This window comes from Hemicordylus capensis, chromosome 2 (assembly GCF_027244095.1).
Source record: "Hemicordylus capensis ecotype Gifberg chromosome 2, rHemCap1.1.pri, whole genome shotgun sequence".
Lineage (NCBI taxonomy): Eukaryota > Metazoa > Chordata > Lepidosauria > Squamata > Cordylidae > Hemicordylus > Hemicordylus capensis.
The window spans coordinates 47810499-47837625 of record NC_069658.1 but is presented as its reverse complement, the minus strand read 5'-3'; the positions used below and the strand labels follow the sequence as shown (position 1 = coordinate 47837625).

The window sequence follows — 27127 nt, the reverse complement described above, 5'->3', positions numbered from 1 at the left end:
TGTCTGCTTGACCCAGAATGCCTCAGAGAACAGCACCTGGCAGACGCCAGCTGAAGTCATCAGAAGGTGAGAACCTCCTCCCCTATGCCTTCCCCATGCCTTGGTCAGGTTAGAACTTGGAGTTGTTTAAATAAGGCCTAGTTTGGGGAAGTGGGATTAGGTGGGTAGTGGCAAGACTGTAGGGCAGGAGGAGTGGGTTTGGGTTAGAGAGGCCACAGTAATACCCGGCCCTTCACCTTCCTTTCCTTTTAGATTAATTTGCCCCATGGTTGCTCGGTCCCCTAAAAAAAAACAAAATGCCCCACCCCCAAATAAAGCCAGCTTCTTTAGGTGAGGAGATTTTAATTTTTCTAGCTTGTTCGTGTGCACTACAGTGCTATACATAGTGTTGTGTGTGGCACAGAGAGCATAAATAGACCACCCCTGGCCCCATACTCTCTTAAAGGTGCTTTCTTCCGGCCTGCCCCCCATCAGAATTAGGACTTACATTCTTTACAAACCCAAGATGTCCAGAAGGCTGCGAGGCAGATCCAGGTGCAGATTCCCAGGCAGAGGGAGGGGTGATGTTGCTTGTCATCGTAGGTGACCTTGAGAGGGGCCTACTCCTCAAGTTGTCCCCACTGCTATGGTGCTGTGCAGGCTCACCTATCCAGAGAAGCCTGGTCCCCCAGTGGCGGTGGTGTTGTTGTCTGCTAGCCCAGCCAGATCACTCTCTCCATCCTACCAAATCCTCATTGGCAATGTAACCCCCCCCCCGCAGACTGAGGAGGAGCAGGCAGAGGTCATTCCTGTTATTCCTGGACCTTCTCAGCTCCGGATGGAGAGTGATGGTGGTAGCCCCTAGAATGAGCCAGTAGCTGCAGTACCACCACCACCACCAAAACGGTCCCAGACCAATAGCAGCATGGTGTGGGACCACTCTGAGCTCTGCCATGGTGACCCACACCATGCTGTCTGCATCCACTGCAGGACACAGGTCAGCAGGGGTACGGAACCTAAGTGTCTTGGAACAACAGGGATGCTGCAGCATCTGCCGCAGCAACACATCAGGTCCCCTACCCCTGCTGGCAGCAATAGGCCTGGTGTGTCCTCTTTTGGCAGCAAGGCTCCTGCTCCTATGCAGGGGAAGTTGCCTGCGCAGTCACTCAGCAAGCGGTCTGGTTGCGCAGAGGCTCATCTCATCACCCAGGCTATTGGGGAGGTGATTGCTTTGGACGACCAGCCATTCCAAATGGTGGAGAACACTGGCTTTTGCTGACTGTTCCAACTGCTTAACCCTGACTACAGCATCCTCTCACATACAACCTTTAACAGGCAGTTGATGCCCTTCTTGTATGGATTATGCAGGGAGGCCATATTTGGGCTGCTGCGCACAGCATGCACTTCACTGCATATCTGTGGACCGGTCCTGGTGGGAGGCACGCTGCTTTCCTGTCTGTCACGGCACACTGTTGGGGGCAGGAGAGTGAGGGGACATCTGTTGCTGGTTGCACGGCCAGCCCCTCCCATGCAGTGGAGCCCAGGTGGGCTGTGCTGCATGTGGAAATGCTGGATACTAACCACTCAGCAGGTGAGCTGTCGGTAGCCATGGATCATCAGGTAGGGGAATGACTGTCCAGGCAGTCAAACCTTTGCCGAGGGTTCATGGTCACTGATAATGCCGACAATATAACTAGGGCATCCAAGCAGGGTCAGTTTGTGTCCGTCCATTGTGTGGCGCACACTCTGAACCTGGTCAAGTGGGTTGCAGCCAGTTGAGACATCCCTGCTGAAGTTACTGGGTGCCATCCTGCTGCTTCCTGATTTCAAGGCTGTTCTTGTGGAGAGGTGCTGCAAGATAGCAGCTTTCTTCCACCAGAGTGAAAAAGATAGGCAGATGCTCAAGGAGAGTCTGCTTGAGCTCCACCTACCTGAACACGTGATCCATCAGAATGTTCCAACCCGGTGGAACTCAACCTTTCTTTTACTCTGACACCTGCAAGAGCAAGAGCCAGCGATCCATGCCCTGGCAAGGAAAGGTGGCTGCGAAGTGTGTGACCTTTCCAACCAGGAATGGGAGCTCTTTTACAAAGTTCTCTCGGCATGTGAGCCATTCTTTGTTGCCATTAACAGCTTGTGTGCCAAGACAGCAACACTGAGCCAGGCTCTTCTCCTCTAAGACGCTGGGTGAACTCCAGACCATGCTGACCACTGAGGAAGCAATTGCTTTGGTGGATCAACTGAGGAGTGGAGTGGCTCAGGACACCCTTGGGAAAATCAAGAGCATGTTTTGCCCTTCCTATGTGACTCAAAGAAAAAGGGCAAAGCTGTCATCCCTGATGAGCTGCCCAGGTGGAGGGACCACCTGGTTAGGCAAACTGAGGAGTGGAGGCTGAGGTGCAACCAGGAAGAGGCTGATGGAGCGCCTACTGCTAGTGCTCATTCCACCCCTAGCAGCAGCATCTCCACTGCTTCCCAGTCCAGCAGCGTGGTGTCCCTAGCAGGCCCAAGTGAGCCGATGGTTCCATCTCTGTGTTTGACCCGGTTGTTCCTTGGTGCCTTGCCTGGGATATGGGAAGAACCCACTGAGCCCTGCAACACCCCATCACTCATGCTTGGATGCTGAAATGATGGAGCAGCTAGTCTTCCCGAAGGCCAACCTCTCCCTGCTTGGCTATCCCGAGCTGGCCATGGAGGGTGAGTGATTCATGGTCACCACTGGCAGTTCACACCATCCTGGACAATTCCAAACCTAGATGTGTCACAGTCTGCCTGTTAGTGCTGCTGACACATGCAGACAAGCATGAACACCGCTGCCATGGCTGATGATGAGATATGAACTGGTGCCCTGACCCCTCTGTTAGACTGTCAGCTAGGGCCCAGCACCAGTCTGAGGCTATGGGGTTATCCAGACACAGGCAAGCAAGCAGGCAGGGATGTAAGCTTACACTGAAGAAGAAAAGAAAGGAGTTCTTATCATGGCAAGAGTCTTAAAGCTTATTTTCCTGACTGCTGCCTTGTCCTCCAGTCTCTCTGTGGCAGGTAGGCAGGATGGAAGGAAGGAAGGTACGATTGATTTTGTGGTTTTCTCAGCAGTAAGTAAGTCTAATATGCTTGCTGTGCTATTGCTTGCTGAACTATCTGGTTTTGCTGGATCTCAGATTGAAAAAGGCAGCACTTGGGTGGGTACCTGCCTGCCTTGAGTTGTGGTTTGATCTGTTTGTGAGATGGTATTGTTGTGAGAAGCAGCTCTCTGAGTAATATTTCTTGGTGATTGCTGTATTGAGTTCTATGTCTGGCCTTGAGACTTTGTGCTTCGCTCACTGCTCCAATCTGCTCTGCATTCTGCAAGGTGTGCTTGGTCAAAATGTGGCTGAAGAAGTTTTAGTTGAGCTTATGGCGTGCTGCCTGCTAAGGATGCTGCTGTGGCAACTGTTGCAATGCTGAAGGAAGGAGTCATAGTTGTGTGTGAGAGAACAACTTGCGCCAGTGATGTTACTGCAGTGCAGGCACTGTGGCTGGCAGTGGATTCTGGTTCAGGCTGGTTTTTGTGTGGGGGGGTTACCATCTCTGTGCTGTGTGTTTGGCAAAATGTGGTGGTCTATGTTGGGAGCAGGGTGGATTTGATTTAAATCAAACTGATTTAAATCACAATTTAAATCACTAGCAGGGTGGATAAAAATAAAAAAAATCCGATTTAAATCAAAAAAATCCAATTTAAGTCAAAAAAATCCGATTTTTTTGATTTTAATCGGATTTTTTTTATTTTTATCCACCCTGCTAGTGATTTAAATCGTGATTTAAATCGTGATTTAAATCAGTTTGATTTAAATCAAATCCACCCTGGTTGGGAGGAACCATGTGCTAGGGATGGGGGAAGTTCCGGGCAGGGAACGTTCGAAGGGGGGGGGTCTGACTTTAAGGGTGGGGGAGGGTGCACTCACCCCTCGCTCTGCTTTCCCCCTGCTAGTGCTCCTTTAGCAAAGGCTCCTTTGGGGCGGTGCACCCTGGGTATTTCCCGGTACTTCCGGGAAAAGAGGAGATAGGGCAGCAGGGAAGCATGCTGCCACTCTGAAGGAGCCTTTTGCTAAAGGAACACCAGTGGAAGGGGGGGTGAGTACACCCTCCCCCGCCTTTAAAGTCAGACCCACCTCCTTCAAACCAGCCTAACAGCCAGTTGTTCAAACCCGTTCGGAAGCACTTAAAAGGGCCTCCGAATGGGTTCGTGCACATCCCTACTGTGTGCTTCTGTTCTGCAGTGTTGTTTTTCAAGGCAGGGTTGCAAAATTTGTGCACTCTGCTTGTTTTGGTGATAGAGAACAATGGGGAACTCAAATTACCCCATTCTTCCCTAAGAGTAGGTCCTAGGGACACCAGAGTGTGTAGGGTGGTATGGAAAGATGGGTACTACCTACCACCCAATCCGCAAAAGAAATGGGCAATCAGGCAACTGTCCCCCTCCCCCAACAAACCTCCGCATAGGATCCTTTGGGTTTTTTTTGGAAAGGGTTTTATTTATTTATTTATTTATTTAGATTTATATGTCGCCCCCTACTCCCATAGAAATCAGGGCGGCTTACAAGCAATAACATACACAGCAACACAATTCCATAAAATACATCTTACATAACGTCATAACCACAACCCCATACAGTACTCATTACAAGACATAACTATGGATTACCAGATCACTCTATGACCAGCTATCTCAGCGACCGAACACCCAACGGAACATTTCAGTCTTACATGCCTTAGGGAAAGCCAACAAATCATGGAGAGCTCTGATATTATCCGGGAGACCATTCCATAGATCCGGGGCCACCACTAAGAAGGCCCTGGCTCTCGTTGATTGCAGTTTAGTATCCCTAGGGCCCAGGATCACCAAGGTATTACTTGTGGCCGATCTCAGGACCCGGTGAGGGACATATCGAAGAAGGTGGTCCTGGAGGTATGGAGGGCCCATACCATGTAGGGCTTTAAATGTCAAAGTTAATACCTTAAACCTAACCCGGGACTCAACCAGCAACCAGTGCAGCTGAACGAGCAAAGGTGTCACATGTGCTCGCCAAGGGACCTTAGTAAGGACCTTGGCCACTGCATTCTGCACCAGTTGCAGTCTCCAAGTTAGGCGCAGTAGCAACCCCACATAAAGCGAGTTGCAATAATCTAATCTAGAAGTGACCGTCGCATGGATCACAGTGGCCAAATCCAGAGGGGACAGATAAGGGGCTAGCCGCTGTATATGGCATAATGGGGAAAAGGCCTTTTGAGCGACCTCCGTGATCTGAGCCTCCATATTCAAAGAGGCATCAAGATCACACCCAGACTCTTCACTGTGGGTTAAGGTATCAAACAAGCACTATCAAGGGTCGGTAATTGAAAACTCCCCTCTGACCTCTTCAGGCCCAGCCACAGAACTTCAGTTCTTAATCACCCACTTGCCCATTTCTTTTGTGGGTTGGTGGTTGGTAGCACCCATCATGCCCTACCTCCCAACCCACTTGGGTGTCCCTCGGACCTACTCATGCGGAACAGTTGGGTGATTAGAGTTTCCCCTTGCTCCCTATGGTCGAACTACTTTTGAATTGATTTGTTGAAATGGTTGCCAATGGCCAGCCATTTCGATGAATCAATTTGAGTATTTGCAGTTTGATTCAAGCTCAAATTGAATCGCAAAAACTGATTTGGGCACATGTCCAGTTGATAAGGACATTATTATTGATAATAATTCCAGTTGATCAGGACATTATTATTATTGTTGTTGTTGTTGTTGTTGTGTGAATTGGGCAGTCACATACTATATTTGGCTTGCCTTAATTTCCATGGTTACAGTGACTGAAAAGTAGAAATCACCATTGTGATTTCATAACACCAGCTGACAATTGGATGTCCTAGAAATAAAATTTTAAGTTTGCTTGCTTTACCATTATATACAAAATGAGCATGTTCTGAAGTTGTGATTTTTGTCATGAGCAGATAATTCAAAAAGTTCAATTATGCAAATCTGTAGACAAATCAGCCAATTAAGAACAAATTTATTCCATTTTTAAATGGAGTAAGAATTATTAGAGAAACTGAGGATTGCATACTGTTGTGAAATATGTGTATAACAGAATGAAATACTGTTTATGAAACACTTTAATAACTCTCACCATGTGTGGATATTGCTCATTGACTGTGATCACTTGAGCCATTTTAGATCAAATCCACAGTTGGGAGTATCATATAATCTCAAACAATACTTTTAAATTAAGGATGTTCACACAGCTGTGAGTCATCAAGTGATGTATGTGCATGTATGAATCAGTCCTGTGAGTTATCTCTGAAGTATTTCCACTGGTCATGCTGTGACAAAAATACTTTTATGAAGGAAAATTCTATTTCTTCAAAATCCAAATGGAAAAAATAGAATTCTCATTTAGACATCCATTGATTACAAATTCTTGTTTCTGTATGTGCACATCTGATAGCATATTGTATATTAACTTCATTCTTGTTTAGGGATTGTAGCCGTTGGTCACATTAATGAAGCCATTGACCGGGGAGATCCTAGAAAAACAGTAGAGGCACTGCTGCTTCCTACAGCAAAACTCCACGATGTGAAAGAAGAAAATGCACATCATTACCAAGATGTTCTCAAGAATGCAAAAATACTTAAATGCCAGGTAGAGTTTTCTTTCCTCCCCAAGGTCTGTCTTCCTGCTCCTCAAAATATAAAATGTCAACTATTTTTTAATCTCTTTCCTCCATTCCTGTGGTATCTGTATGCAGTTTCCCTGAACTGTGAGTTGTGATGACATCTAAATCATTGCACTTTCCATTGTGGTTTTACATTGAAAATGGAAGCTGAACCTGAGGTGACTTGAAAAGAATTTTGCATACTTGTTATGGCTCGCTAGACTCCTCCTCCTCCGCTAGACTCCTCCTGCTGTAGTTTGTTTTGGTTTTTGGAAGTTTCTTGGAAACTGGAACTGAGGGAGATGGATTTTTATCAAATGGAAACACACTTTTGTCAAGAAATGCTTAGATGAGCAACTACCACAGAAGCAAAATAATAGGGCTGCATGGCAGTTGTTGTGACTACAGTTGTTGGACCTTCATTGGACTACAACTCGCATCATCCCCTGATACAGTGGCCAGTTGTTGGGAGTTGTAGTCCAACAGCTGGAGGGTGAATTTGTGCAGCCCTGCTGCAGTTTGACGAGACTGCTGCAGAAAGATTTAAAACCACTTCTGTGCAGTCATGTGGTGCTCCTTTCATTGGAAACAGTGGAGGATCACTTCATGACATATGTAGCAAGGATCATTGCCCCATATGTCCCAACCTGGGCCTTAAGATCTTCGGAGGCCCTCCTCTGGGTGCCCCTGCCAGATGGGGTGAGGTGGGTGGCTACTAGGAAGAGGGCCTTTTCAGTGGTTGCACCCTATTTATGGAATAGCCTCCCCGGTGAAGTTCACCTGGCTTCATCACTTTGTTCTTTTAGATGCCAGGTAAAGACCTTTTTGTTCACACAGACCTTTTAACATTTGATCTGATTTTAAAAGAAATGTCTTATAAATTTTGTATTGTATTTTGTATTTTCTCCCCCCTCCCTTCCTTTTTTGTTTATGATTCTATGTGTTGTGTGTTTATCTCGTATTTTAATGTTGTGTTGCAGGCCACCCAGTGAACAATTTGTTACGCGGTGGCTAACAAATAACATGGTGGTGGTGGTAATGACTGCCCAGAAATGGTTTTAGGATATTCTGGAGCAGCCCCATCATGCTATATCATAGAGATTGCCTTTCCAAGTTGTACAGCAGCTCCAGTGGGTCCCTGACATTGAAGTATCATGCCCATCATGCTGGCGATTGAGCCTACAGTTCTTAGAAACTATAGGCCTCTCCACTTATCAACATTTTCCCTGCATGCTTTTTTTAAAAGCATGTGTTGCTTCCAGGGGCATTGCTAGGGGAGAGGAGGCCTGTGTTCACCTCTCTCCCTGGCGGCTCCTCAGCGTGAGGGAGATAATGAAGAAAATAGGGAGGGGTGTAGTTGGGGGGGGTCCTCAGGAGCTGGGGGGCCCAGGTTCTTTGAACCCATCCGTTCAATTATAGCTACACCCCTGGAGCCTTATAATCTTTTTTTTGGAGGTCCTTCCTAAAGCTTCAGACACAGCCTGGAGTGTTTCCTTAAGACTTCTCTAGTTATCAGGATATTTGTCTTGCATGCCTGTTTGCTTGGTAACAATACTATAAGCTACCGTTTCTCATTTTGTGTGTAAATATCCTCATTGCCTCTCCACGTCATGCATTTGATAAAGTGAGCTGTAGGAAATGGAATCCCATTCCAGAATAAATACATCAAAATTTTCATAGCACAAGTCCCACTGAACCCAGTAAGACTTATTTCTAAATAAATATTTATAATTAAGTTGAACTTACCAGCACTATTTTTTTGGAGTCACATTTGCAATAGAAGTGAATATACACATAGATACAATTGCAAGTAATTTTCTTTAGAAATTTCAAGTGTTAAAAAAGCCCTTGAACTTGCAAAAGCATTTAAGCACTGTAACTACTAATATAACTGCCCCTTTTTCCTATGTTGGAATGTAGCTTTAAAACTTAAAATGCCTTTCTGTTGCATTAGTGATCTCCCCACCTAACTGCCCCCCACCCCCCGGCCACATAGAAATTGACAACTTTTGGTTGTAGGAGAACTTGTATGGGGTAGGGGAAACCTCCCTTCAGCTTAGCAAGTGAGCAACCAAGGACACAATGTGAAGGCCAAATCACTAATGACGTATTTTGTTGTTCACTATTATGCTAGGATAATCAGTTGCCCATGCAGTCTGTTACTATAACATGTAATTCATGTCATGTACATGTAATCGGTTTAATGTGAGAAATGGCCACAGGGGAATTTATTTTATTTATTATTTATTTATCAAATTTGTACACCGCCACAAATTTCGTGTCTGTGCGGTTAATAATAGCATAAAACAAGTTTAAAACATATACAAAAAAGTTAAAACAATTTAAAAAAATTTTAAAAACCCAGAGATTAAAACCTAAAAAATGTAGGAAGCTGAGAAAGTTTGGGCGAAAAGGTGGGTTTTCAGGTGTTTTTTTTTTAATTGCCAGAGATGGGGAGGATCGTATCTCAGCAGGGAGCGCATTCCATAATCTCGGGGCAGCGACCGAGAAGGCCCGTCTTTGTGTAGCCAACAAATGAGTTGGCGGTAACTGGACACAGACCTCCTCAAGTGACCTCAATGGGCAATGGGGCTCGTAGTGAAGAGGACACTCTTAAATACCCAGGGCCTAAGCCATTTAGGGCTTTATAAGTTATAACTAGCACTTTGTATTTTGTCCGGAAACCTATTGGCAGCCAGTGTAGTTCCATCAGTAAAGGAGTAACGTGGTCTCTCCAAGAAGACCCAGAGACCAACCTGGCTGCCGCATTCTGAACCAACTGAAGTTTCCGGACTACGTACAAAGCTAGCCCCACATAGAGCGTATTACAGAAGTCAAGTCTGGAGGTTACCAACAGATGTACCACTGTTTTGAGGTCATTGAGCTCGATAAACTGGTGTAGCTGGTGTATCAGCCAAAGCTGATAGAAAGCACTTCTGGCCACCACCTCAACATGAGACACCAGGGAGAGGTGTGAATCTAGAAGTACTCCCAGACTGCGAGCCTGTTCCTTTTGGGGAAGTGTGACCCCATCTAGAACAGGTAGCTCAAAATTGTCTCTAGAGTTCTGACCCCGCACAATAAGTACCTCCATCTTATCTGGATTCAGCTTCAGTTTATTCTCCCTCATCCAGCCCATTACTGCTTCCAGGCAGGCATTTAGGGAGGATATGCCAGCTCCTGAAGAAGTTGACATGGAGAAGTAGATCTGGGTGTCATCAGCATACTGGTAACACCCAGCTCCAAATCCCCTGATGATCTCTCCCAGCGGTTTCATGTAGATGTTAAAAAGCATTGGAGAAAGTACAGAGCCTTGAGGGATGCCATACTTAAGCTCAGATTTCGAAGAGCAACAATCTCCAATCGACACTATCTGGAATCTATCCGAGAGGTAGGAGCGGAACCACTGTAAAACAGTGCCTCCCACCTCCAACACCCTCAGATGTTCCAGAAGGATACTATGGTCGATAGTATCGAAAGCTGCCGAGAGAGCCAAAAGGACCAACAGAGTCACACTTCATCGGTCATTCCCAATTGGAGATCATCCATCAGGCCGAGGAAGGCAGTCTTCACCCCATAGCCCGCCCGAAAACCAGTTTGAAATGGGTCTAGATAATCAGTTTCCTCCAAGACCACCTTGGCAACTACATCTCAAAGAGAGCACATAAATTAGGTCACAATTTGAGATAACTGTTCTTTAATGTATTTTGCTCCATTGTTTTCATTTCTTAAAAATAAGGGGACTATCAACTGATTAATCTGCCTACTAATAGATTAATGATTGAACTCAAGTATGCATAATACTGAAACCTCCATTTTGGTGGCTTTTTTGAGATATTAAAAGAAGTGTAAAATAACTTAGCATTTTTTTAAAAAAGGTACCATTCATTGTTAGAAGGAAAATTCATATTTATTTTGTTCCCTGTTACAGAAGTACCAAAATACACACACACACACAGCCTTTAACCTTCAGCCCCATCAATTAAAATTTGCTCTAAAAAATATTTGATTAAATCTTACAGCCTTAAAGTACATATGTAATGATTTTAATATTGGAGTGCTACCATTATAAATATAGAACTCTTAAATAGTGTTTTTAAAATGACCATGCTCCTTCCTTCCTTCCTTCCTTCCTTGTCAAATTCCAAAAGATAAGTATATCACGTTTGTTCTTCCTTGTCTTTTTTTACAACTGTGAGAAAAGCACTGGTGTGTGCTTTGATTTTGGACATCAGAAAGTAAAGGAATGGGTCCAGACAGCTGTTTAGACTGCTTAGGCATAAAGCAATAAGGTGGTAAAAATATAAATTGTCTTTATAATTATAGTAGAAATTCACGTGATGAGCAATCAGTATAATATTGCTGGGTGTATAGCAAACTGCAAAGATGCTAAGGACAAGGAAACTGACTTTGATGTACCAAAACCATTTTTGATCACAAGCTTTCAGTGTCCGAATAATTAAAACGTAACAAAAAATAACGATACAGAGAGGAATCACAAATCCAAAGATTGCCAAAGAGATGAAGTAATAAAATTGGAAGGGTGACAAAGTTTCACAGGTGTTGTGTACATCATGGCAGGTATAGATATTTAGTTGACCAAGATAATAGCTTTGCTTCGTTATGATCAGAGGTAACATGTATAAGAAGACAACTGTCCATATCACTCCACAAGCTAACATTGCCAAGGATCGCTTAGGCAAAGTCCTGTAAGTAAACGGATGAACAATGGCCACATAGCGGCTTATGCTGATGCAGGTGAGGAGTAGGGTAGAGCAGTACATGTTGCCATAGAAGACGGCGGTCATGATTCGACACATTGCTTCCCCAAATATCCAGTTGTTACCACGGAGATGGTATGAGATTTTGAATGGCAGCATAATGCAGAAGAGGAAATCTGAAACGGCTAGGTTTGTATAGAATATGGCAGTACGGACAGATCTGATTTTGAAAAACAGCATCCATAGTGTGATTGCATTTGATGGCACTCCTATTAAAAACACAGTTATATATATAGCTGGTATCAGCTTCACGCTCATGGAGCTGGTAAGATACTTTATTGTAGTATTGCTTACTTTCAAGTCTGAAACATTGGATTTCTCTATGGGACATTTGTCTCTGTGGTGACTGGCCTTTGAGCCTTCTATGGCAGCAGGAGGGATGTCATCATATGTGCCTTGTGGGATGCCACGGAAAGTCCTGGGGGGTGATTTTTCACCTTCACAGTCAAGGGTCCTGTTACATTTGCTTCCTAAAAGTTAAAAAAAAATTAATTGCTGAAATTCATAGTCTGACAACAATGCATACGTGTGGGGTGGTTTTTCTTTACATTTATATCCTCCTCTTCCTTCAAGAAGCCCAGAATGGTGTACATGGTTAGGTTTTTCCTCATAACAATCCTGTGAGATAGGTTAGGTTGAGAGACAAGTGACTGGTCCAGAGTCATTCAATGAGTGCTTCATGGCTGAATGAAGATTTGGTCTCCCTGGTCCTAGTTCAGCACTCTAACCACTACACCACAGTGGCTCTGAATGTGATAATTGAGGGTTCCCCCTTTCAGTTTGCGAGTTCTGACATGCACAAGGAAGAGGCCTGTGTGTGTGCATGTGTGTGTGTGCGCTTGCGCACGTTCTGTTGGACTAGGGAGACCTGCTTTAAATCTCTGCTTGGGTCAAGAAATACACTGGGGGATTTTTAGTTGGTCATATTATTTCAGCCTAACATACTTTAGGGATAGAGGAGGTGGCCCCATTGATGTGTACCACCCTGAATTCCTCAGAGGAAGAGTGACATATAAATATTTTTTTAAAAAATAAACTTGTCCTACTTGGGAAGCCAAGATATTTTCTGCCTGGTAGTACAGAGAAAAGCAACTTCATTGGTTGTCATGGTCTGCACACACTTTTTACTCCTGCAACTTAATCCTTAGCATGTTACACAGAAGCAAGTCCTGTTGAGTTAAGCTGCTTAGTCCCATGTACATGGGATTGCAACCTTAAACTGCCCAGGTGCTGTTTTTACAGAGGTAAGACAAGGCCAGCCAGGTTTTCATTACTTTCTTCTAGTAGTTGTGAACATCATATAACATTTTATATACCAAGAAGACAATGATTTCTTATCACTCAAGAACTGACTGGGAAGCTGTCTGTTTTAATCAGTAGTAATACAAGTAATATTTTTTTCTTCTGCATTAGGTGAACCCGTTGCTTGGCTCTAGCTCTGAAGCGAGGTTTTTATGGGTAGCAAGAACATTTAACAGCTAGTGGAATAATAGCAAAGAAATTAATAAGGGAAATGTAGGACATCAAAACTCTCTAAAGAAACACACAATCCTGCCTTCTGTTTACCTCCATTTCTTCTAGACAGCAAATGGGAATTAGGTTTCTGTCTAAAGGGTGACAGATCTAGTTCGCTAAAATCCAACTGAACAAAAAGCGGTTCTACCTAGTTTGGAGATTTGCTGACTGTGTGTACTCCTTTCTAAATTAGGGCCCTTTAGTGCTGCTAAATTTATGGGAGAGCAATCCACTTGAAGTGAAATTAAAATCATGGTTCCACATGGCACTTAACGTAACACTACATTCCCCATAACAATCCCACAGCAAACGGAAGCACTGCATTACTGGAGTAGGGTTGCAGCCTTTACGGCAATGTGATAAATGCCATTCCGTTCTAAAAGGTGTGTTTAGAATTTGAGCTTTCAGTTTGTCAAGTATCTCTTCCATTTGCTGTGATTGGTTTTGCTTTAACAGAGTTATATCCCATTCTTCAATACATAAGCACTCTCTGGGCTGTTCATAAATATAAAGTCAAAATGATACAACAAAACAGCATAAAAACGAAACAGTGAAACACAACAGGAGAGGATAGCAGTATAAAATGCAACAGATTAAAACAAAGTATTTTTTACAGTATTGAAACACTTTCAAATCACAATGCAGCTGTAGCTGACGTACTGCCCATGCATTTTTTTAAAAGACAATTCTCTCCAGAACATGTTGGTTTGTATTTTCAGTTTTCTCATCTTTAATACATCGTGTTACTTCTTTCAGTATAGCAATGTCCCATAATAGTAGTAGTCACTATTTCATTTTGGTGAATACAGGTTACCAAACATTTTCACTGCAACTAACTGATTATGAACAAAAGTCTGAACTTATTCTACTAATAAAATATCTGGGGCCTGTTGAAAATCATAGCCTGTAATCAAGGTGTGCTCTAGGATTCAGGTGCCCCTCTGCAAACTGCTCTCCATGGCTTCCTCCAACCTGGGCGGGCCCCAAGAGTAGCTCCATTACTACTACTACCGCCACCACCAATTCTGCAGGCACAGAGATGGTCCGCTGGGGCGGGTGGGATCAACAATATGCCCGCCTGAGAGCACTGAACTCTTGGTACCGGCACAGCAGTGGTATGTTTTTCTTCAGTCTCCATGGAGTCAAATAGCATATTGAGGTCACTTTATAGTGCTATAATATACTTCTCTGAATGATACAAATAGAGAATATTGGCTGGCATTCTGCACAGCGAAATGATAAGACCCTCCCGCACTGCTGCACACATCTAAAATAATGCCTGTGACGTTGCAGGACAGGACTGATGCAAGGCTACTTAAAATGGTGCAATTGTAGTTGTGTGATGCTACATTCGTTATATCCAGTGGATGTAGCATCACATAATTTTGAGTATTGGTGCACTAACAGTGTCCCACAACAGAATGGGAATTGATTTAGATGTGTGCAACAACATGGGGGGGTCTGTATTGCCTGCATTTGACTGTTAACCATTCTTATACTTGGTCACCTAAAGCTTATCTTATCTCTTACTGCCACTGCTCAATATGATATGCTATTAGAATCAATATTAAGCAGAATTTTTAATGCTCTTGAAGAAGTTCTCTTCTTTAAAATCAGAATTCAGTTGCATTTGGTGTTCAAAAGGTGGTGTTCGAGAAGCTTCATTAACTTTCCTGAAAATGTCTCATTTGACATACGCACCCAAAAAAAATCCCCACCCTTAAATTAAGTTCTTAAGTTTTCCTGAGAACAATCAGTGGCAGTTCAAAAGATCACTAATACAGACAGATTTCCGTTGAGCATATCAATTAAGAAGAGTAGTAGTAATCAGAGTTTTACTCTCTTTAGTTCCTTATGTTTTGCAATAAGTTTTCTTTCATGGTTTATCCAGAGGTTCTGGTTTGCATGATTTGTATTAATTCCCAAATGGTGTGGAGATATTCTTAGCAAAGCATTACCTGGACGTCATTTAGGCTGCAATCCTATTCATGTACATTTGGGAGAAAATTCAATTAAAGCATAGTGGGGCTTATTTCTGAGTAAACCTATCTAGGTTTGTGCTATAGATTAGTATTCTGCAAGATACTTAAAGGAGAGTTGTATATAAAAGCAGAATGCTTTTTGGAAAAGCATTAAGTGTTCACTTAAAACATCCAAAGCAGTTGTTGCTAAAAGTTAAATTTCTGTAATTTATTTGAACTCTGCCACTGTTGTAAAGCTAGCAATTAACAATTCTTCACCATTCATGTTATTTGTAAAGCAATATTAGGCAATATTGCTTAAATGCTATGCCAGTGATACTTCATTGAAACTTCTCAAGTACTGCTAATGAAAATTAAGCATGTTATACTTTTTCCTTCCTTTCAGGATACTGTTATTGAAACAGAACTCTGCTCTAAAGTATTTGCTTAATAGTCCATGCAATATCTATGACTTTAACTTGAATATTAAAATAATATTCAGCATAAATGCAGGAAAATATTGAGACACAAAACATGGAATTGTGACCATTTTACCTTTCTCGCATAAACTGGAAGACAGGAAAAACAGTCCGCTGGTTAACAAGAGCAAAGCTTTCATTGTTGCAATTGCGAAAATTCAGATTTTAAAACTAAATTTTCTTTGCTGATGTAATGGGTTCTTAATCCACATTTTAGCAAAGTGGTGTTTGGAGTTTTGGATCTGTCCACCAAAATAATCCCGAATGTAAAAATCTTTAGAAAGCCAGCTATTTGTTCTCTGTCTTGTACAGAGAAGGCTGTGACTCATCTGAATGTAGAAACAGGCAGGATTGCTTAAGAGCCCAACTAAGACAGGAGAGCTTAATTTCCTTCCTACAAGAATAAATTAACTCCTGAACTACCATTAAGTAGAGGAGGTGGTGCCTTTGATCTCTAAGGCTTCAAGAAAAAATATTTAAGAAATGACAGAAATCACACAATTGGTTTAGGTATTACTATTCTTATCCCTAATTTATTTCTTAAAAATAAGGGGACTATCAACTGATTAATCTGCCTACTAACAGATTAATGATTGAACTCAAGTATGCATAATACTGAAACCTCCATTTTGGTGGCTTTTTTGAGATATTAAAGGAAGTGTAAAATAACTTAGCATTTTAAAATGGTACCATTCATTGTTAGAAGGAAAATTCATATTTATTTTGTTCCCTGTTACAGATGTACCAAAATACACACACACACACACACAGAGCCTTTAACCTTCAGCCCCATCAATTAAAATTTGCTCTCAACAATATTTGATTAAATCTTGCAGCCTTAAAGTACATATGTAATGATTTTAATATTGGAGTGCTGCCATTATAAATATAGAACTCTTAAATAGTGTTTTTTAAATGACCATGCACATTTCTCTTTCTTTCTTTCTTTCTTTCCTTCCTTCCTTCCTTCCTTCCTTCCTTCCTTCCTTCCTTGTCAAATTCCAAAAGATAAGTATATCATGTTTGTTCTTCCTTGTCTTTTTTTACAACTGTGAGAAAAGCACTGGTTTGTGCTTTGATTTTGGACATCAGAAAGTAAAGGAATGGGTCCAGACAGCTGTTTAGACTGCTTAGGCATAAAGCAATAAGGTGGTAAAAATATAAATTGTCTTTATAATTATAGTAGAAATTCACGTGATGAGCAATCAGTATAATATTGCTGGGTGTATAGCAAACTGCAAAGATGCTAAGGACAAGGGAACTGACTTTGATGTACCAAAACCATTTCTGATCATAAGCTTTCAGTGTCCAAATAATTAAAACGTAGCAAACGTAACGTCCCTTTGATCTCTAAGGCTTCAAGAAAAAATATTTAAGAAATGACAGAAATTACACAATTGGTTTAGGTATTACTATTCTTATCCCTAATCTACCTATATATATATATTTCTCCTGGGTGTGCCCAGGAGAAATGCGTCTCGGCAGCCAGGCTGATTGGCTGGGCTGCAGGGGCGCCTGATTGGTCCTGGCGGCACAACCCAGGAGAACCAGCGGGCCAGGAGTGTGGGCGGCCATGGTGGCCGCGGAGCCGAGGTGGCGGGCCCGGGAGCGGGGAGGCCAGAGGCGGCGGCGGGCCGGGCGCGGGGATGCCAGAGGCGGTGGCGGCAGTGGGCCCAGCCTGGCCTGGCCGTGGGGAGGCCAGAGGCGGCAGCGGCGGGCCCGCTTGAGGCACAGATGCTCTGTGCCCGGGCCCACTAGTTTAAAATAAAAACCCATACAGTGATCTATAGGCATGTGAAAAGATGAGCCTTTGCTACAGTTGCTTAATGTTATTTTTTAAATTAGTTTAATTGCTGAGAAAGTACAAGGTCATGAGACATTTGAAAGATGGTCCTATAGCACCTTTAACTAGCTTAATTATAAACGATCAGTTCTAGAAAGGCTACCACTGCTGCTTGCTATAAAGGCCTTAAGGGAAAGGCCATTAAAAATAGGGTGTGGGCAGGCTGGTAAAAATTTGATGTCTCTCTGCTGTAGTAGACTGCAAACTGGTGCAGATGTCATACTGCCCATTGCTTAATCGGGAGACTCGTGCAGCATTGTTCACTTCCTCTGTTCACTTGTTCCTTTCTGGAGCTCTCCTGCTGGCAGTCTTGTTAAACTTTAAAATTTTAAAACATTTTATTTTTAACCATTTTATAAGACTTGCAATCTTTTTACAAGAAGATTAAGAATGAGGTAATGCTGAACAAAAAAATATAGAGGTAGAAGACAAAAGAGAAGCAACACCTAACAAGAAACAAACTCCTCCCCCCTTTAATCAGTTAAAACAAAGGCAATGTAATTGTCTTTGTCTTATCAGGAGCAGACTGCAGCACTTCTTCCTTCCCATCCCATTTTAAAAAGGTTCTGTGTCAAAACTGTTCATTAACTAACAGATATCCTTACCAAAAAGTAAGAAGGTACTTTTATTGATATACTGAGAGCTCTACCCTCGAAAGCCTTTTCATACTATTTCCCAGCACCATGCTTTATCAGCAAGTGCTACACCAGTGGAAACATTAACATGGCTAAGGCTCACTGTGGTACCTGCTTAACCCTGGATTTTTAATCAAGCTTTAAATCCTGATTTCAAATATTGGGATAGACTGGCAGAAACAAAACTTTTATATGCTTTTGACATGGAAATCAGCACTGGTCACCTTCTGACATCACACTGAGCCGAAGGCAACCGTGCCAGAGGTTTGGTTTTGTGGTCATCCGAAGGCAGGAACCCTCAGTTCCGTGCCAAAAGCCACCCAAGGTTTCTGGCCACAAACCTGAATCGGAACCCTTGGTTCCTCTTCAGTTTCACCGCTGAAATCTCTAGTTGGACAGTAGCGGCATGTCCTCTGGATTCTGCCGTTGTTGGTAACTGGAGTTGAGGGTAGGAAGCTCTTCCCCCTCTCTGTCTCCGGTTGGCTGCCATGGTTGTTTGTCATTAGAAGGAAGAAGCCCGCACAGTTAGTTCCTCCCCACTTTCAGGCTCCTAGACTCCAGATCTGGATAATCTGTGAGTGTGGCAGGGTGGAATAGGGGCAAGCCGCGGGTCCATTGGACCCGCGGTTCGCTATTAAGTGCAAAGGCTGCCACTGTACTTGAATTAGAATACCTTGTCAGTCATGTCTTCAATTTGTCCATTTTCCTCTCTCTTTATTTCAGTCCTGCGTTTTGCATATTGGATTGCATCTGTATTCTGGGGCCAAGTATCCAGACTTGTAAATAACTTCAAAATTGTGCTTGTCAGTTGATGTGCCAAATTCTGGTGTTGGATGGAACTAAAAGCAAAGTGATCTGACTCTGCAATATGTGTTGCTTCATCTTTCAAACACAATAGGCATCCAACTTTATTTTTCAGCTTGGGCTGGATATGAGTGCGTGCTAAAGTTCACAGTGGTGTATTCTGGTGATGTGTCTTTTTACTTGTCCGCACGCATGTTTCCTTCCTTTCTGGAGGGATCATGAAATCACCAAGCTAGCTTTCTTTCATAGGTGCTGACTCATCTTCCTGTGTGTGTATCCAATACATTCTGCATAAATTTCCCTGGGAATGAAATATAAACTTGTGTTTCTGCAGTCAGTAAAAATTAACAGCACACAATATGGGGTTTAAAGGATTGCATGTAAATACAGTAATAGAACTGAAAGGGATTAAAAAATTAAATCAAATTCCTAATTTCAAGAATGTGCAATTAACTCTTCAATCTCCCATGAAACTAATGTTAGGCTGACCACTGTTTATCACAAGCAAAGGATGTACATACTGTGATAAGGTGCTTATAAAGCAGAGGGCTTGATGTTACTCAAAATAGTTCAAAATAAGCTGAATTGAGAATGCTCTGGGGGAAATTGATTGTTTGTTTTTAGGATTTTTCAATAGCATTTTAAAACCAAAATAATAATAATCACAACAGTTTTCATTGCAAAGGAAATTGGAGGTGGGATTCTGTGTCCCAAAGAAGCTCACATTAAAAAAAAAAAAAAAGATACCAGTAAACAGCCTTAGAGAAAGAGATGATATGCTGCCCTGTTCCCTTGGGGGAAATAAGAGAGCCACTACTTTGAAAGGCATCTCTTTGCTCTGTGAGTAGTGTTGGGGTTTTCCTAACTTTCTTTCTTTCTTTTGAACTAGGTTCATACTTTTTCAGGGGTCTCAATTGCATACATAATCACAACCTTTCTGAAAGATTTGGTACCTAGGATTTGAATTGACTGAATTAAAATTTTCATAAACACTTTATTTTAAATTTCAATTATTTCTTTACCTTGTCTAGGAATGTAATGATGATTCATCACTCCTTTGGCTGGATGAGATACAGAAAGGAATTTATGATGCTAATGGAAACTTGGAAAATGCATCAAAATGTAAGGACAGATCTGAACCCTTACTTTGAACTGTTAATACTGATTGCAATGTAAAGATTAGGAAGCTCAAACTTCAGTCAAATAAATCAAGTGTTGATTCCATGGCCATGTCTGTCATGCTAGGACAATTATCTTGATAGCTTAGATTTGTGAAATGGATTTCAAGAACAGAACATGTTTTATGTAAATGGGGTACTTAGCTATAGTGGCAAGCTTCACACATTGTTTCACAACTTCCTCTTGAATGATCATGTGAATTTGCCCTCAGTGACTACCAAATGTTGACTCACTACACATCTTAGTACAGGTAGTCCTCGTTATCCGCGGGATTGCGGTTCTGTGTATGCACGGTTGGGACTTATTTCTTAATCCATTGTCTAAAAAATAGGCAAAATTTGCCTATCCACAGTTCCTGGGTGGCTGGAAATGACTTCTGATGTCATTTATGACCATCATTTTGCAGCACAGAGCCATTTTGTGGGTCTTTTTAGAAACAATTGTGACTTTTTACAAAAATTTGGAGGATTTGCCAGTTTGGGGGAGCCTTGCTGGACAGCTGGAGGCCTGAAGAGCAAGGTACTGTGTTTTATTCCCTTTATTTTTGCCTTTTTGGCCCTTTGGAATTCCATAGGGGTAAGGTCCATTGTTCAGTTTCCGTATCCGCAACTATAGGCGAGAACGGAACATACTCACATAACGAGGGCCACCCGTACTGTCAGCAGCCCCTGATGATGATATAGATATAAAAGACTAACTAGAAGGTCCAGATAAGTGATTTACAGTCCAGATAACTGACCAGTAGCAACAAAAGCAATCTTGTCGGTGCATCCCAATTATATAAAAGGTTCAGGAATTACTGAGTTATTTCAGTGAGGCTGACCTGCTGAAGAACCTTGGATATTGTTTTTGAAAGCAAATGGTTTGTTTCAGCTGTGAAATTGCTTGAACTATTTATTGCACTTGGTGTTGTGGCCTCAGATTGCGTTGCCTTTTTATTTGTAACTTCCATACAATGAAAGATTTGTACTGGCAGTTTAGAGAGGATAGATATAGGACACTTGGAATACTTTGTCCAGGTGTGGGCACCACATTGTAAGGAGAACAGTGATAAACTGGAACAGGTTCAAATGAGGGCAGTAAAAATGATGAGCGGTCTGGGGGGAAAATGTCTTATGAGGAATGTTTGAATGTGTTTTTCGCCTAGAAAAGAGAGGACAAAGGGAAGATATATCAGTTTTCAAATATCTGCAAGACTGTCTCATAGAGACAGGGAGGAGCTGTTGCTCTTGAGAGCAGGACTAGAACCAGTGGGTTAAAATTGCAAGGAAGCAGACTTAGACTGGGCATGAAGACGAATTTCCTAACTGTGAGAGCTGTGTGACAGTGAAATAATCCTACTTCATGTAGTCAGTGGGCTCTCCTCCTTCTCTAGAGACTTTCAAACAGAGGCTGGACAGTTAAAGATGTTGTAGCCATTTCCTGCATTGAACATATGGCCTCCAAGGTTATTTCGAACTAGCAGATTCTATGACGCTTTTGTATTTTGGGCATAATAGCTAAAAATGCCTATCAGTTTTCATTTGAGTATTCCATTTGAAATATTACTCAGTCCAGTAAAATTCCTATTGAATTTTATAATAGGAACATAGGAAACTGCCATATACTGAGTCAGACTATTGGTCTATCTAGCTCAGTATTGTCTTCACAGACTGGCAGCGGCTTCTCCAAGGCTGCAGGCAGGAATCTCTCTCAGCCCTATCTTGAAGAAGCCAGGGGGTGAACTTGGAACCTAGATGATCTTCCCAGAGTGGCTCCATCCCCTAAGGGGAATCTCTTACAGTGCTCACACATCAAGTCTCCCATTCATATGCAGCCAGGGCAGACCCTGCTTAGCTAAGGGGACAAGTCATGCTTGCTACCACAAGACCAGCGACATGGACATGGACTGAATATGTTCAGATTGCTGTGATTCGTTAACAACCAACTGAATAATTAGGCATTTTAGAAAAGTAAAGCTTCTCTTTTGGATTAAGTTTGTAGTGTTGCATATTTTAAAAAATAATTTGGACTCTTCTTTTCCCTTATATGAAAAAAATTGCACAACAACAAATAATATTTATATACAGCTTTTCAACAAATGTTTCCAAAGCTATTTACATAGAAAAATAACAAATAAATAAATAAGATGGAGTAGGCAGAGAGCTTGCCTTAGAATTGGGGACGTTTGAGGTCCATGGCCTTATCTCTGCTATGGAATTATAGTGTGGCTTGGGTCAAATTTTTCCTAGGTCCCCCGGTTAGCTAGTCTGTAAAATGGGGAAGAATATTGACCTATCTCACAGGGCAGGTGTGTGGAGGAATACAATAAATATTGTAAACCACTACTGTGCAGTTTAGCATTCTTGAATGAAGCAAAACAAAGGAAAATAGAATCAGACTGTGTTGATATGAAATAACCAACTAAAATTGATAGATAAAGCTATATGTGTTGCCAATGTATGTTTGAAGTGATGTAAGTGATGTTTCCAGTGTTACCTTGGAAACTATGCACTTTGATTTTCAAAGACCACACCTTGACCTGCTATTTCCTCCATGAAAGAAACAACATGAACTTTGAAACCAAGTATTTATCCCTATTTGCTTGGAACTTTGCCCTTTTCTCCAGGCCAAATACATGCCTAGTAAATTGCATTCTGAAATGTACAATCTCTAAGGGGCAAATAATCTGTTTACTTTTCCAACTATATTGTGCACAGCCATGTACAAGTGACACTGTTTAACTAAGTTTCCATAAGCTTGGTTTGTTTACTAATAGTACAGAAATAAAACAATATTCTTTTTTAAAGCAGATATGCATTTTGAATATTTAAGCTAGTTGAAACTTGAAATGTCAAGTTTCTAAATGTTTTGGCACTGTTTGTTTCATCAAAAGACAGAATGAATCTCCCTAGACAGTAAGTCTTTGTTGATAGCAAAATTTATTTTACTTTTTTTACATTTATATCCTGCTCTTCCTTGAAAGAGCAATGTACATGGTTTTGTGTTTATCCTCACAACAACCTTGTAAGGTAGGTTATGCTGGCCCAGAGTCACCCAGTGAGTTTCATAGCTAAACAGAGACAAACCTCGGTCTCTCTGTCCTAGTCCAACACTCTAACCACTACACCATACTGGCTCTCTGTCTAACTGTATCAGTCTGGCTTTGATTAGTCTGTATCAGATGCCTGAGGGCAACCCTCAACAAAAGGATAATATAAAACTCATTAATTGTAGAAATGCCATTAGTTTGGCTACCTGCTGAGGTCTGAAGTTGCAGTTGCTTGCAAACATTTGCAGGGGCAGTTGGGGTCAAAATGACCTCAAAAGCAGAATTGGGAAGGGTTGCTCAGCATGAACTCTGCAAATAGCTATGATTTTTAAAAAAAGATTTTTTTTAATGTGTCATAAGGAAGGCTTTAATGGGGGTGGGGGTGGAACCAGACTGTTGGCATTGTCCAATGACATGTTGAAATGAAGGTGTGCAATGAATCCTCATAGGGATTCATTATGAGGAAACATACACCAAAGAACCCAGACACCTGAAAAATAGTGACCACACATTTTGCTCCGTAACTCCACTTCTACAAGGGCTAGAGCTTAGCTCTTTTTAAAGCATACTTTCCAGTAGGCTTATGAGATCACCCGGCATTGTGTGTGTGTGTGTGTGTCCGTGGCTTATGAGATCACCCGGCATTGTGTGTGTGTGTGTGTGTGTGTGTGTGTGTGTGTGTGTGCGCGCCCCCCCTTATCTGCTTTGCAACACCTGGACCAATATGAACCAAATCGGGTACAGTTGTAGGGACACATAGGGACACCTCAATGGCATAGTTTATGATTATGTCATCTACCCCAATCCATCATGGTGGATGTGTAAACTTTTGAGGCGCAAGTGGGCTAACTTGTGAACCACTTAACTGATTTGAACCAAATTGGCAACAGCTGTAGGGACACATAGAGATGGCCTAATGGAATGGTGTGTGATGTCATCCACCAGTTCAAAATGATGACCTTGTGAACATCTGAAATGCAAGCGGGCTAATTTATGGACTGTCTAACCAATTTAAACCAAATTAGGTACAGTTGCAGTGAGTGACACACAGGGACACCTTAGTGGCATAATTTGTGGTGATTTCATCCACACCAATTCAATATGGCAGTTGTGTAAACTTCTGAGGTGCAAGTGGGCTAACTTGTGAACTGCTTAACTGATTTGAACCAAAATTGCTGCAGCTGCTGCCCAGGACACATAGGGATGCCCTAATGGCATAGTTTGTGATGGTGTCATCTAACCCAATACAAGACGGTGGTCACGTGAACTTTTGAGGCTCAAGTTCACTAGTTTGTGGACTGCCTAACCAATTTGAACCAAATTGGGTATAGCTGTAGTGAGTGACACACAGGGACACCTCAATGGTATAGTTTGTGATGATGTCATCCTCACTGATTCAAGATGGTGGATGCATGAACATTTGAGGTTCAAGAAATCTAACTTGTGGACCTCAATTTGAACCATTTAGTCCAATTGTAGAGACAGTAAAAGGAAAGTATTATTATTAATTCGATTTCTATACCGCCCTTCCAAAAATGGCTCAGGGTGGTTTACATAGAGAAATAATATATAAGTAAGATGGATCCCTGTCCCCAAAGGGCTCACAATCTAAAAAGAAACATAAGATAGACACCAGCAACAGTCACTGGAAGTACTGTGCTGGGGTGGATAGGGCCAGTTACTCTCCCCCTGCTAAATAAAGAAAATCACCACATTAAAAGATGCCTCTTTGCCAAGTTAGCAGGGGTGGTAGGCTGCTTAGTTCTTTCTAGAACAACTTGGGTTTTTTCTTCTTCAATTAAAACTGGGGATCCATGTTAGAGTTAGGATAGGGCAACTTCGAATCCCAAATATGTCCTATTTCCTTTTGTTCCAGTCTTTCTTCAAGTAGCTTAGGGTGGCATGTAATTCCCTCCCCTCATTCATCTTATAACTCAGGGGAGTAGGTTAGGGCAAGAGATAGTTACTGAGCTAATATCATCCAGTGAGCTTCATGACTGAGTAGGAATCTGTACTCAATTCTCCCTAGTCCCAGTCTGACCAGTATACCATCTTGTTATGTGCGTGTTGGACCCCCTGTGCCAACTACCATTAAGTGGATTGGGGAACAATGTTTATACAGGGCTATACTACAGTGTGATAGACCATAACTTTTTATATTGCATGAAAGATTTGCTAGAAGTGAAAGTGGGATGTGAGTGCATACTATGAGCAGCAATTCCTCTTTCCTTCAACTGTGTGTGGGGGGGGGGGGGTGGGATTGCTCCTTTCTTTGCATCCCAAGGCAGTCCCAATAGCTATGATTTTTTTAAAAAAGATGTGTGTTTGTGTCATAAGGAAGGCTTTAATGGGGCTGGGGGTGGAACCATTTCTCTTACCACTTAAATGGTGCTGCCATCTTGAGAAAGGTAGCAATATGGGCTGGCGTCAAGCTGGAGGTAAGAAACAAGGAATATGTATCTCAGCCATATTAAGTTTTTTGTATGTGTTTTAATCCTATTATCTCTCTGATATAGGTGATTGCTTGCTTTGTTGTAAAAGAGTACTGTATCTGTAACCCATTGTTTGAAATGCATAATTGCTAATGTTCAGCTTAATTCTATCCTCTAGTGGCCATTGGGATAACAATGATAAACCAGTGTTTGGAAAAAGGCGATTCTTCACAGACTGTAGCCATTTTACAACCTCCAAACTTCAATTTGAGAGCTGTCCCGGAGTGTGCTGAAACCTACTACGATAGCCTATTGGAAGCCAAGAGTTTAAAAACCAAAGGTGATATCTTAGTCTGATCAATATAGCAGAATGGACATATTTATAACCATTTTGTGTCTTTTACAAGTGGTTTGTCTTCTCTCTTGATAGCCTATGCTTATGTGAATTACATAAATATTGGGTGCATATATTCTGAAATGTGAACGAGTCTAATAGCAGCACTTGAACTATTTCTAAGAGGTCTTCCTGGATAATTTAGGGGGCAATGTTTATCTGTTGCTAATAAAACCCAAGAGGCACAGAGAGTGGAAGATTTGTTTGGTTTACTGATGTCAGCTGCAAACAAGAGCAATTTCTGCATGAACTACTGCTGTCTTGGGAGTTACTCTCCTTTGAGTTTGTTTTGAAAAACTGCATCCCAAAGATGCTTAGTATTCCAAAATGCCTTCATTCCAGAGTCCCACAGCTGTTTCTGTTTTGGCCTAAAGTACTTTATGAGGAGGAGGTGTGTGTTCATGGTATACAAAGAATATAACAATGATTTCCATGATGGAATAATGGAACTGATCATTTAAATAACATAGAAATTATATTATTGAGTCAAACCAATGATTCATCAAGCCTAGCATCCTGTTTCTACATAGTGATTAGTTTTGCTTCCTATGAAACTTCTTGAGTAATTGGTGAAGGGCAATAATACTACATTTCATTGCCACTCATCTTGTGTTCACAAACACTTAGTAGGGATGTGTATGGAACGGCATTTATGTTCTGAGCTCAGAATGGAATGCACATGCCTGGAACATTCCATCAGAACAACCAGTCAAGTCGGCTGTTCTGACAAAATGAGGTATAAAGTTATACTGGAGATTTTGTATTGAATGTAGTAGAGGCAGCAAAAGCACCATAATGATTGGGCTGAGGGGATTCCATATGTAGACTGAGTGAGAGAGAGGGTCTGTGACAGAGCTGTTGACTGGAATCTACTTTAATTTAATTATATCATTTTAAAGTTGTATTTTATACTTATACTTGCCTACACCCACAGTGGTACCAGCATGAGACTTGCCATTGATCCTGACTCAGCTAATGAGTAAACCACTTGAACAGATGGCTACTAGTGACTTGCGTTTACGTTTCTTTAAAGCAACATGTCTAGCTGCTGTTACTTTGATGCATTGTGTAAGCATTCTGATCCAGCACTTCATTCCTTATCTTTCACAAAACAGAGTAGTTCTTTGACTGAATTTCAAGTTCTTGCCTAAGCGAGGCTGTCCTGAATTTTAATCTTACCCAGGATATTTGCTTGCCAGTTTTCCCCATTGCCTTGGTCACAGAATGAGTATAACATTCCTTCAATGTTAAAACATACTCTTATTCTATATGCAAAGAACATCTTCCCTTCAGAAGATTACTTTCCTGTTTGTGTGTAATGTGGACTCATGAAAGGAACTTCCACTTTGAACACAGTGCTTGTTCAAATTGATCTCTTCAAAGATCAAACTGTGCTATGAACTGGCTAAAGAACCA

General features: G+C 41.9%; 2 protein-coding genes across 5 annotated transcripts in view; one reads left to right on the top strand and one right to left on the bottom strand.

Annotated features, from left to right (window-relative positions):
* IQGAP2 (IQ motif containing GTPase activating protein 2) overlaps positions 1-27127 on the top strand; it is a 219248-nt gene that overhangs the window by 144997 nt on the left and 47124 nt on the right. For all 4 annotated transcript variants that reach the window (XM_053299875.1, XM_053299877.1, XM_053299876.1 and 1 more), the window contains 3 exons: positions 6481-6644; positions 19707-19797; positions 25496-25657. In XM_053299875.1, the coding sequence (XP_053155850.1) occupies positions 6481-6644; positions 19707-19797; positions 25496-25657 (417 nt within the window). The remainder of the gene's footprint in view (positions 1-6480; positions 6645-19706; positions 19798-25495; positions 25658-27127) is intronic.
* F2RL2 (coagulation factor II thrombin receptor like 2) lies at positions 10546-15712 on the bottom strand. Its single transcript, XM_053299879.1, has 2 exons — positions 15470-15712; positions 10546-11908 (listed from the first exon to the last, which is right to left on the bottom strand). The coding sequence occupies exons 1-2, from the start codon at positions 15531-15533 to the stop codon at positions 10818-10820; spliced, it is 1155 nt and encodes a 384-aa protein (XP_053155854.1). The 5' UTR covers positions 15534-15712; the 3' UTR covers positions 10546-10817.